The 13,239-nt window shown below is 51.2% G+C and overlaps 2 protein-coding genes across 3 annotated transcripts in view; one reads left to right on the top strand and one right to left on the bottom strand.

Annotated features, from left to right (window-relative positions):
* The window catches only part of LOC124555739 (neurogenic locus protein delta), a 1,375,052-nt gene that overhangs the window by 477,345 nt on the left and 884,468 nt on the right, over positions 1–13,239 (bottom strand). The gene's annotated exons all lie outside the window — the stretch shown is intronic.
* LOC124555935 lies at positions 3,778–5,326 on the top strand. The gene is made up of 2 exons (XM_047129986.1): positions 3,778–4,476; positions 4,802–5,326. Exons 1-2 carry the CDS (start codon positions 3,778–3,780, stop codon positions 5,324–5,326), a joined length of 1,224 nt encoding a protein of 407 aa, XP_046985942.1.

The raw sequence follows: 13,239 nt of genomic DNA on the forward strand, positions 1-13,239 counted from the left end.
TAAGCTTATAGATGCGGAGTTCCTCGACTATATAAAAATTTCTTTCACTCTAGCGAGGAAACGTCGCCTTGTTTTGCCATAGCCACATCTTCGAGCATTCTGAATAGATTTTCGAGGGTCTCCCGCAACCTACGCATTGTGAAGTCCGTGGCGCATCATAGCTGAGGACTGGTTCCGCGGACCTTCTTCGTTCAAGGTATGCAAGTTCTAGTGACGCGCCAGGATACTGGTTTCAGTCAACACAGCGACTACGTATAGCGGTATATTACCCGTCTATCCTCTTACTTGTTGTATTTACAGCAACCAGTCAACTGCCTACATAAAATACCACTCACATTTGCATCACTTCCTACGTCTGATAACAAATGGCTGGCGGCGTTTCGCACCTTTGGATTAATATCCTGAAAAGCCTGGGAGCTTGACCGCAAGTGACGTACCCTCTGATGCACGTTCTAAGTGCATGTTGACGATAACGTGCGAGAAAGCTGCACTCGTTCACCTCATTTACTAATGGTCGCGGTTTGTACCTTGGCAGTCGACGCTACTGCTTCACGCTGACTGATGTGTCTCGTCAGCAAAGCTCCTTCCGTGTTACAGGTACAGCGTAAAAAGGGCCTATTGTTTTCATGTTTCAGTGTGTACTTTCCAGCAGGTTTATAAAATGGTTCAAATGGCTCTGAGCACTATGGGACTTAACTTCTGAGCTCACCAATCCCCTAGAACTTAGAACTACTTAAACCTAACTAACCTAAGGACATCACACACATCCATGCCCGAGGCAGGATTAGAACCTGCGACCGTAGCGGTTGCGCGATTCCAGACTGTAGCGCCTATAACCGCTCGGCCACTCTGGCCGGCCCAGCAGGTTTATATTTCAACCAGTAGTTCAAAATGGTTCAAATGGCTCTGAGCACTATGGGACCTAACATCTGTGGTCATCAGTCCCCTAGAACTTAGAACTACTTAATCCAAACTAACCTAAGGACATCACACACATCCATGCCCAAGGCAGGATGCGAACCTGCGACCGTATCAGTCGCGCGGTTCCGGACTGAGCGCCTAGAACCGCTAGACCACCGCGGCCGGCTCAACCAGTAGTGCTTGGCACTTTCGAACGGTAGCAGTAATATTACAAAGAATAATAATTCTCTTGTAACTCTTCAGGCTTTCCCGGCGATCTAATGACATCTTGGGTTGTCGGGTGTTCTGCCGGATATCAGCGTCGTACTTGCACGATATTTCGGTCACGTAGCTCGAGACCTTCATCAGGTGCGACCTGAGACTGCTCCTGGAGTGGATCTGGTCCAGTATTTATGCCTATGGACTTCCCCCTCCACCAACGGCTGCAGGCGCTTCCTCTGTGGTCCGCGCCCATTCCCTGTGACCTGCTGGAGCGTTGCTGCTCCGTTTTCCGTCCGCTGCGGTTCTAGGTGTTCCCTCTGCGGTCCGCGCCCACCAAACCCGCTCCTGGGGGTTTTATCTACGGTCTGGGGTACCAGGCGTTCCCCCTGCGGTCCGCGCCCGCTCACCACGACCTGTTGGAGCGTTGCCGCTCCGTTTTTCATCTGCTGCGGCTCTGGATGTTCCCTCTGCGGTCCGCGCCCCCCAGTCCCACTTCTGGGTGTTCCATCTTCGGTCTGGTGCTCCTGGCAGTCCGTCAGGGGCTCGTTTACCATCTCCATGTCTCTGGTTCTTCTGTTTGTGTAGTGTTGCAGCTGGCCCCGTTGCTCCTTTAACAATTCCAGAGCCGGATCCCAGGCTCTGCTTAGCTGGTACCCTGTGTCACGATTCATAAGATCGTCAGTGCAGTAGAGCAAGTTGCAGCCACACTTCCACCTAATGTGGCAGAGGAAGTCCGCCGAGAGACCTGCAGGGCCCTCACCAAGGCCAGGCCGCCGAAATCGAACATCACAACCGCGGAGAGGCTTGCACTCAAGAAACTACGGGAAGACAACAGCATTGTGGTACTGCCAGCAGACAAAGGGAACTCCACTGTCATCTTGCAGCGAGTGGATTATGATGAGAAAGTACGCCAAATTCTGGAGGACCCTGCATACAGAATTCTGGAGTGTGACCCCACGGACAAGGTGGCCAAGAAGACTAGTGCTCTCTTGAAGGAAACAGGGATGCCCGATAAGATCATCAGACAACTACGGGAAAAAGCGCCAGTGCCACCCAGACTGTATGGTCTGCCAAAAATACACAAGGAGGGTGTGCCCCTACGTCCTATTGTCAGTAATATTGGGGCACCTACGTACACAACAGCCAAGTACCTGAAGGGTCTCTTGGCTCCATATGTGGGGAAATGTATTCACCACATCCGCAACTCAGAAGATTTCCTGCAACGCCTCAAGCAACTGCACATCACAGATTCGGACATCATGGTTAGTTTTGATGTGGTATCGCTGTTCACCAGGGTCCCACTGAAGGACTCACTAGAACTGATTGCAGAGAAATTTGATGGTGCTCTGTTGGACCTGTTCAGTCATACACTGACATCCACGTATTTCCTGTACAGAAACCAATATTACGAGCAAACTGAAGGTGTAGCTATGGGCAGCCCACTGTCCCCTGTGGTTGCCAACATGTTTATGGAGAGTTTTGAGGAGAGGGCATTGGAGACAGCCACATTTAAACCCACATGCTTCTTTAGGTATGTGGATGACACCTTCGTGATCTGGCCACATGGGATGGACAGGCTCAATGAGTTTCTTGAACATCTTAACTCATGCCACCCTAATATCAAGTTCACCATGGAACTGGAGAAGAATGGCCAGCTGTCATTTCTGGATGTACTAGTCCAGAGGAAAGCAGATGGATCAATTGGCCACAGTGTGTACCGAAAACCTACACACACTGATTTATATCTGCAGGCCAGCAGTTGTCACCACCCTACACAGAAGAATGGGGTTCTGAAGACTTTGGTCCACAGAGCACGTGCCCTATCAGACCAAGAGAATCTACCCATAGAGATAGAACGTCTCAAAACAGTTTTCTCCAAGAATGGATACATGGACAGACAAATTGAGAGGGCACTCCGACCAGCCACTATACCACAGGTTCCTGAAGAAGACCAAGATGAAGCAAGGAAGGTGGCATATCTGCCCTATGCTGGCTCTATTTCTGCCAGAATCAGTAGGATCCTGCGTAAACACAATATCAAGTGTGTTTTCTGTCCATCCAACAAGATCGGGGGACTGCTGGGGAGTGTCAAAGACGACCTGGGGTTACGAAAACCAGGGATTTACAATATACCTTGCCAATGTGGCATGTCCTACATTGGCCAGACGACAAGAACTGTGGAGATCAGGTGCAAAGAACATCAGAGGCACACTAGATTAAGACAGGTGACTAAGTCAGCCATTGCTGAACACTGTCTAGAGCTAGATCATGCCATGAAGTATGAGGATACCAAGATTCTAGCACAAACACCCAGATTTTGGGACAGTGTCATAAGAGAATCGATTGAGATTAAAATGGCTGACGATCTTATGAATCGTGACACAGGGTACCAGCTAAGCAGAGCCTGGGATCCGGCTCTGGAATTGTTAAAGGAGCAACGGGGCCAGCTGCAACACTACACAAACAGAAGAACCAGAGACATGGAGATGGTAAACGAGCCCCTGACGTACTGCCAGGAGCACCAGACCGAAGATGGAACACCCAGAAGTGGGACTGGGGGGCGCGGACCGCAGAGGGAACATCCAGAGCCGCAGCAGATGAAAAACGGAGCGGCAACGCTCCAACAGGTCACGCACCAGACACAGAGTCGCTGAGATGTGCAGCCGCGAGAAGGACGTACCTGCGCCTGCTAGCGACGCGAAGGGTGTGGCAGATCGCCGTTCGGCCGCGCTTGCGCTGTCGACGGCCCCATCTGGCCCCCCACCTATGACGACCACTGCTACGGCTATGGATTTGACGGACACTGCTACGGAAACGTTGAAGACTGCGCTGTCTGCTCCGCTGCCCGATTCTGACGATGAGAGCACTGCCGCCCCTCGGCCACGCGGACGCAGCGGGAAACAGAAGAGGAGGGCACCAGCTGCGACGGCTGCTGCTCGCAGCTCGCCGATTGAGAAGAGGGCCAAGCAAGACTTCGCCCCTGACGCTGACGGTTTCGTCCCGGCCCGGCGCACTGCAAGACGCATGCTGTCATCGACGACGCCACCAACTGTCGTCGCCAACTCCTTCGATGCGCTCGAGGACGCGCCGGACCCGCCGCCGAGCAATCCTGCGCCGAAGACAGACTCCCATCTTCCGCCGGTGGTTCTTCAGTTTCGGCCGCCCTATGGAGAACTGCAGAAGCTGTTGCGCAGCTGGACAACGGCCGTGTACACCGTGAAGCCTGCGGGGCGAGACCTATACAGGGTCACACTCCGCACTGCTGATGACTATCGCCGGGTCACGCAGGAGGCGTCTGAGCGTGGTATCCCTTTCTATACCCACGCCTCCGCACCTGACAAGGTCCTGAAGATCGTATTTCGCGACCTTCCGTTCAACATGGAAGCCGATCACCTGCATCGAGAACTCGCAGACCTGGGCTTCTACATACGGGCAGTTGTGAAGATGAAGTCGCCCAAATCACGCGAAGATATGCCGCTCTTCCTGGTCGTCTGCTCTGACACCGTGGAGAACCGCAAACTCTACCAATTGACGCGGGTTGCCGACGTTCCGGTCCAGACCGAAGATCTTCGTTCCCGGAGAGGCCCTGTGCAGTGCTTTCGCTGCCAGGGAATCAACCACGTCGCGCGCCACTGTTCTATGCCGGACAGATGCGTTAAATGCGCCGGCGCCCATGCAGGAAGTGCGTGCCCCCGTCCGCCCTCCGAGAAGCCTACATGTGCACTCTGTGGCGGTGCTCATGTGGCCAGTTATCGTGGGTGTGAGGTATGGAAGCGTGCCATTGCTCGCCAGCGTGGCCAAACACCAGCGCCACATCAGAAGAAGCTCGCAACGAGACGGCCAGGCGTCTCTTTCGCGGCGGCAACGTCAGGGACGTCCTCCGCCGCCCCGGCTACGTCGGTTCCTGCTCCCGCCGCATCCGAGGCCGTACCGACACCGGAGGCTCCTGCGCCTCCACCACCGCAGCCAGTGGCGGTACCGGGTACTGCCTCTCCCGGGCCGTCGGCCGGACCGCGCCCCACCAACCGCCGGCGCGGGGGTCACCGACCAGTGGGCACCCAACGCTCAGCACCGTCTGTCGAGCAGCCCCAGGTGGACTCTCACAGCGAAGCAGCCACGCCCCCCCTTTCCTGCGCCGGGGCCGCGCCGGCTGTCTCCACCGCTGACCTGGCCAACCTCGTCGCGCAGCTCACAGCCCTGGTGACCAGTGCTACGAAGTTGATTGAAGTCCTGTCGCAGCAACTCACCGCTGCAGTGCCGATGGCCTCTCCGGCCCCAACCGCTGCCAACACTCACCAGCCGCACCATGGGCAGCGTTAGAGGGCTCACGGTCGTCGCGTGGAATGCCAACGGCGTCCGCACCCAAGCTAGCGAACTTCGCCAATTTCTCCGCGATGAAGCCGTCGACGTCTGCCTTATCAATGAAACACACCTGAAGCCTGGGGTAGACGTCAGGGCGGCCAACTACTCAAGCTATCGCACCGATCGACTGACGGCGGGTGGGGGGACAGCCGTCTACGTCCGCAATGGCATACGTCACCATGTGATCCAACTTCCACCACTGGCGACGCTGGAGGCCACTGGTGTCGTTGTTCACACCTCGGCGGGCGCCATCACGTTCATCGCGGCCTATCGGCCGCCGTCTCGTCCCCTGGACCCTGCTGACATCGATGCTCTGCTTTCCTTGAGGGGGCCAGTGTTCGTCGCCGGGGACTTCAATAGCAAACATGTCTCCTGGAACTCCAGGATCACCAACGCCGCTGGCCGCTGCCTGCTCCGGATAGCGGAACGTCACCATGCGCTTGTGGTGGGGCCGTACGACCCGACCATTTTCCCTGCTCGTGGCCTCCCAGATATAATTGACATCGCAGTCGTCAAGGGTATCCCTCATCAGATCACCGCCACGACGCGGACTGCACTGTCGTCGGATCATGTCCCTGTGGTTTTTGACATCGACCTAGACGCCCTCCAGCAGCCCAGGCGCGGTATCTCACTTGCTGGCATCGATTGGGACAGGTTTCAAGCAGCCGTGACGCACTCACTAGCCGCCGCACCGCCCCCTGCGGAAGTTGGAGCGGACGAAGCACTTTTGCACTTCGCGGCAACCACGATCGACGCTGCCACCATAGCGACGCCGCCCCGACCACGCCCCCCGCCTGACTACTCCCGACAGCTGCCGCCGGACATCCTTGCGGCCATCACTGAGAAGAACCGGGTCTACCGGGAGTGGCAGAGGACGCGAAATGCCAACACCAAGCGCCTCCTCAACAGGATGCGTCGGGACATCCGGGCCGCCATTGACGATCATCGCAATCGCGACTGGAATAACAAGGTCGCCGCCCTATGTCTTGAAGATGGCACAGCCTGGCAGATGACGAAGCGTTTCCTACGCCGCACGCAACGTATCCCCCCGCTGCTGGTCCAAGGTCAGGCTGTCTGCGAACCAGCTGCGAAGGCTGATGCTCTTGCTGGCGTCTTTGAGGCGGCGTTTACTCCTCTCGAAGACCCGACTGACGCTGTCACCGACGACCTGGTTGCTGACCGGCTCCCACGCTACCTGGAGGCGCGTGACGACGATGACGTCATTGAAGAGACAACGGCGGAGGAGGTGTCGACCATCCTGCGTGCCCTGCACCCCAGGAAAGCTGCCGGCCCAGACGAAGTTTCCAACGCCCTGCTCCGGAAGTTGCCGCCCGTGGCTGTCACTCATCTTGCTGACGTCTTTAATGTCATCCTCCGGTCCTGCAGCTTTCCTCAGTCCTGGAAGCATGCGGAAATCGTGGCGATTCCGAAGATGGGGAAGGATCTGCGGCAGCCCGTGAACTACAGACCTATTAGTCTCCTGCCGGCCGTCTCTAAGGTCTTTGAGAGGGTGTACATCAGGCGGCTGCAGCGCCACGTCGACGAGGAAGGCCTCCTGCCCGAAGAGCAGTTCGGATTTCGCAGGGGCCACTCAGCCGTTCATCAACTCCTTCGGTTAGTGGAAGATGCGTTCGTCGCCCTCGAGCAGCGCGAGTTCTTCGGCGCGGTGTTCCTGGACGTGTCGCGTGCTTTCGACAGCGTGTGGCACCGCGGCCTCTTGTTCAAGCTTTTTGAACTTGGGGTCCCGACGTCGCACGTGCGTCTCATCGCTTCCTATCTTGCTGATCGAACCTTCCATGTGCGGGCCGCGCAGGGCTTGTCCTCCGTCCGCCACATCCACGCCGGGGTGCCGCAGGGCTCGGTCTTGGGGCCACTCCTGTACTCGCTGTACACGTCTGATGCGCCGAAGATCGACCGTGTGCAGCTCGCCCTGTACGCGGATGACACGGCTCTCTACACTCGGAGCCTCAATGCCGCTGTCATGCGCCGCCGTCTGCAGCTCGCCGTTGACACCCTGGCAGCCTGGGCAGTCAAGTGGCGTCTCCTGTTCAATGGTGCCAAGACTCAGTTCCTGATCGTCACCAGGCGACTCGTTCCTGCAGGTTTGCAGCCGCTCGCTGTCGGTGGAAGCCCTGTCCCGTGGCGCCCAACGGCGCATTACCTCGGCGTCACCATTGACCGCCGACTCACGTGGGCTCCACACATTCGCGACGTGAAGGCCAAAGTGCGGAACAGGCTCCGCACCCTGTACCCTTTGCTGAACCCTGGTTCCCAACTACCACCGCGGCTGGGCATCACCCTGTACAAGGCGCTGCTCCGTCCTGTACTCCAATACGCCGCCGTCGTCTGGGGGAACGCCGCCGACACGAACCTGAAGAAGCTGGAGACTCTGCAGAATCGCATCCTTCGGCTGGCCTTACACCTGCCTTACGATTTTCCCACTGCTCATCTTCACGACGTCGCGGAAGTACCTCTCCTCCGTGACCTCTTCCAGACGACCGCCCGCACCTTTTACGACAGTGCTGGTCGGTCGCACAACGCCCAAATCCGGACGCTGGGCCACAAATTGCAACGCAGCGTCACCACCCGCTGGCCACACCTGCTAGCTATGTAGCTGGCTCTGCCGAACTGTGCTGAGGAGACACCCAAGAAGACATCCCACATGTGAAGACGCAACATCAGCATGCATGGGAGGCAAAGCATTAACTGCTGCGAACTCCATCACACATCGGAGGAAAAGTATCTCCGTGCAGATCCATGCGATGCGCCGGCACGCACTCCAACAGGTCGTGGTGAGCGGGCGCGGACCGCAGGGGGAACGCCTGGTACCCCAGACCGTAGATGAAACCCCCAGGAGCGGGTTTGGTGGGCGCGGACCGCAGAGGGAACACCTAGAACCGCAGCGGACGGAAAACGGAGCAGCAACGCTCCAGCAGGTCACAGGGAATGGGCACGGACCACAGAGGAAGCGCCTGCAGCCGTTGGTGGAGGGGGAAGTCCATAGGCATAAATACTGGACCAGATCCACTCGAGGAGCAGTCTCAGGTCGCACCTGATGAAGGTCTCGAGCTACGTGACCGAAATATCGTGCAAGTACGACGCTGATATCCGGCAGAACACCCGACAACCCAAGATGTTAATAATTCTCTTATTTCGCGAAATCTATATTTTAACTGATTTTAACAACTCAACTGTGCTAGAGGTTTACTTTCTTTGACGGTTTGTGTTCCTGGCATGAGAGGTTTTAGAACATTTTTGCTTTCTTTTTTTTTCATTTTCACAGGGAATGGGGCTCACTGTTGAGTTCTTTTCTCCTCCGGTAATTTTCAAATTTTCCCTTATTTGTCGAATTTTTATACTTTCTACATATAATTTTTTTCTAATCTTACCTATCTCCGTCGTTAGTGCTCGTGTACCTGGGTACTCTATAACGACATCACTTTCTTGGATGAACTGTCCCTACAGTGATTGCTGTGCAGTTGTTGTCTTTTTTTGCTGAAAACTTCTTGTTGCTCCGTCCATAATTTTCTCGATTAAGTATTTCTCTCGTAAGATTCAACGAATTTCAGTAGTCCTGTTCCACCAAGGTAGTCCTAAGTTCCACTTGAAGCGCTTGCTTTGTAGTGATTGTAGTAGTCTTGCAGGTAGTACTTCCAGACAGTAAAGTAGGTTCAGTGGTTGCTCCATGTAGTTTCATTTTCAGTGACGATTTATCGGAGGCATGGCTTAGCCACAGCCTGGGGGATGCCATGTCTTGACAGTATCCTTTCTTCCACGAGTGCTAATCCCTCAAGTTTCGCTGGAGAACTTCTGTGAAGTTTCAAAGGTTGGAGACGAAGTACTGGCGGAACTAAAGTTGTGACGGATCGTGAGTCATGCTCGGGTAACGCAGTTGATAATGCACTCGCCCGCAAAAGGCATAGGTCCCGAGTTCGAGTCTCGCTTCGGAACACAGTTTTAATCAACCAGAAAGTTTCAATACTACAGGCCGTTTCAAAAAATTCGTTAGATTTTAAAATACTACATGAATGAAGGTACAAATGTGGGCTATAAGGAGTTACTTAATTCGCCATTCGATGTCGCAGTTTGCCATAAATTTTTGGAAGATGATGACTATGAGATTAGGACATACTGGTTGCCGGGAAGGAAGGAAGGTTAGGGTTTAACGTCCCGCCGACAACGAGGTCATTAGAGAAACAGCAAAGTCTTGGATTATTTTGATAGTGATGAGTTCCTGTCTAAGGAGCCATCCCGACGCTTGCCCGGAGCGATTTAGGGGAATCACGGAAAACTTAAGTCTGAATGGCCGGAGGCGGTTTCCAACCGTCGTTCTCGCAAATGTGAGTCCATTGGTGCACTGCCAGATCTGTACGAACCCTATGACAATCTATCATTGAGGCAGGTCGTTGTAAAGAGGAGGAGGTAATCCATTATGATGAAAATTGGTATTTACAGTATATTCTGGCAAAAAGCCAGGTCTCACGCATATCCAGGTACATAATTCCTGTAACCATCTTTTCCGTAAATAAGAACTCGTCTGAAAACTGTTCTCCGCAAACGGCGCAAAACACACGACCGTTTCGAGAGTCTCTCGTGTTCTTCTGTGAAATGTGGCTGCTGAGTTGTCCATACTATTACGAAACAGAGGTTCATATTTCCACTTAAATGAAACGTAGCCTCAGCACTGAAGCTAAACGTGCAAAGAAATTATTGTCACCGGTCTTTATACTCAGAATACATTAACAAAACTCGACACACTGTTGCTTATCACAGTCATGAACGACTCGTAGTGACTGAATCCTGAACGGTTTGAAAGAAAAACACACCAAGCAGACTCATGAGAAACGCCTGGCACGGCGAGTATACTTGTATTTACTGCGTGAAAAACTGCTGAATGCGCTGTATGCTTTAAAACAGTACACGGAAGCGACCTGTAGATTTACGGTTACGTCAACTAGCGTCCCGACAATGCTTGTGTCAACATGGAATGCTTTGAGCTGTATGAGGTACAGCGCTGTACTGTTCAGAAAAATCGAGCGAGTGAGCTATTATCCGATCACGATATTATTGCACCTGGTCTTGCGTGGCCGTTATCCGAAAAACGCGACGACGTTACAGTAAGCAAGTACAGTTGTGAACAAGGAAAGCGCATCGCACCGTGAAAGACTTGGAGACAGTTGTGCATATACTGTCAAGTGATTCAGGGGGTCCTCTTGAAATATCACGACAGAAAGTCACAATAAGCCAACTGGAGCGCCATCACTCCCAGGTGCAATAATGCTGTGGTCGGATAACAGCTACACTACACGAACCACCAACTTGCAACTGGCGTTAAGGCACACTTCTACATTTGGTGCCTATGTCAAAATCTTCATGTATCTTTGACCCTCCTGTTTACTATTTGAAACCTAAAATCCTCACGCACTTTTTGTCCTAACGTTCTGCTAATTGTACCACAGCCAACTTGAAATTTGTGTATTTTATTTTCAATATCGGAGTAAAAATCGAAACTTACAGAAGAGCTTAAATAAGAGATCTGATCTGACTGGATATTTCCCTCAGATCTCCATTATTTTCGTTTTATTACTAGAAATTTTAAATTTGTACTTCTCGAAAATTTCGTTCAGCTGATATACTGTTCTTTGGAGGTAATCTTCATTATTTTGAATAACGACGATGTCATCAGCAGACAATAGCACGTTCAGGTATTCCTCATTCGTTATCTTAACTCCTGTGTTTACTTTACATTTCTACAATGAAGCCAATGTAAATATTAAAAAGGATAGGTGATAATCCACACCCTTGTATTACACCTTGGTTAACAATTATTTCTTCTAATCGATTCCTACCTGAGTTTATTACAATGTGTGTAATTTTGTGAAGATTTTTCACTTCCTCTATTTGGTGATAAGGCTATCGACATTCAGACGTATCTTCCATAGGGTATCCCGGATCACACGGTCAAAAGCCTTCTCAAGGTCGATTAAGACCATATTAAATTCCCTGCGTTTTCTACAATGTTTTCAATTACAAACACATTGTCTGTGCATGAATGATCTGATATAAACCCATTTTGTTCTTCAGAAATAATAGCTTCTGTGATATTATCCATGTGGTTGTTATCTTTGAGTATAGTTCGTAGCAAGTGTTCAGAAGACTGATGCCACGACAGTTTTTACACCCATCACGTTAACCTTTCTTGAAAAGAAAGATTACTTCTGCTGTGTACCAATTCTCTGGGATCTTATAGTTCGTCCAACATCCTCCGGACCATCATGAAATTCTATAAAGTAATGGCGGTACCTATGTTATCCTATGGAAGCAAAAGCGGGGTTACCACAAAAAAATAAGAAAATAAAATTCAAACACGAGATGTGAGGTTCACAAGAAAGACGAAGGGCCGCACAAGAAGGGATATGATAAGAACTGTAGATATTAGAACAGAATTAAAGATTTTCAACACGAGTGAAAAAAATTGAAAAGTATCGTGAAGACTGGAGACAACACATAACGAGATTGCCGCGTCGCAGAATCCCCCGCAAGATCCCGAACTGCAAGCCGAATGAAGAAAGAGATATTGCAAGGCATTGAAAGAGGTGGTAATATTTGGTTTTTGAGTTCGGAACAGGCAACACCTTAATTCTTGAAAGGAAGAAGATGATGATGATGATGATGAAATCCTCACTAAAATCCTTTTGGTTATACTCTTTTCGTTCATTTCCGCACTGCATCCAATAGCGTTTTGGCATGTTTATGTAGCTACATCTGCATTTTAGCTCTTCTTCCACGTTCTGTGTAATACACAAGTCGTACGAAAGGACGAGTAAATGACAGCTACCATGTATTATACAGTAGATTTCTGGATGTTTTCCATTTCGGTGTAGCTGATATGTTAAGTAACTCCTGATACTACAGTTTTTCAGTCAGCATGTTTTCGGAAAATAATTTCGATATTAGTATTCCTCAGCTAGTAGGTGTAACAGTGTAACGTTTAGTACACGCCAGCGAGCGAATACAGTAGCTTAAAGTAAGTTAAATTAATCGGAGAAAGACAGAATACTAATTCTGAACGATTGGTAGAACGTACGCAGAAAAAGAATCAGGCAACAGAACATTTGCTTTCAGTTTATGGATACACATGTGAGCACTTTATAGGAAAGCAACCAGACACTCACTGTTGGAGTAAAATGTTTTGCAGCGTTTTCCAAGGAGCGTTGCACGAAATTTCGGGGAAAGAAGGCATGTACACCACCACAGAAGTGGATTCGCCAGACCTTGTGTTGTCGTAGCGGTGACCGCTGTTAACAAGCAAGGACGGTTCAAGGATCCTGTAACGGGCCGCCAAACCGTCTCCTTCCGCCCTTTGTTTGTCTTCCTACTTCACCATTACGTGCCGACAGCGACTACCAAACAAGCGATATCTGGGTAAATCGCGATACTATTGGAATCCAGCCGATATTCACATTAGTACAATAATTACGTTTTATTCTTCAGACTGTCTTGAATGCGATGCCTACATGTACATTTAATGCCAAGGACCGAAATGAGTTGTCATGTTTTCTCCTTTGCGCCTTTGCACGATATATAAAGATATCATACAAATACTATAATACTATGACCAAAACTTGCATCAAACAGTACGAGCGTAAAAGAAAAAGAAGAAAGTTATGAAATTGCGCATACTTCTGTGTCTTATAACTAATCAGAATATACCTCACACGAAACAAAATTGGAAATTAAGGGGTCACTGTACTT

The sequence above is a fragment of the Schistocerca americana genome, chromosome X (assembly GCF_021461395.2).
Source record: "Schistocerca americana isolate TAMUIC-IGC-003095 chromosome X, iqSchAmer2.1, whole genome shotgun sequence".
NCBI lineage: Eukaryota > Metazoa > Arthropoda > Insecta > Orthoptera > Acrididae > Schistocerca > Schistocerca americana.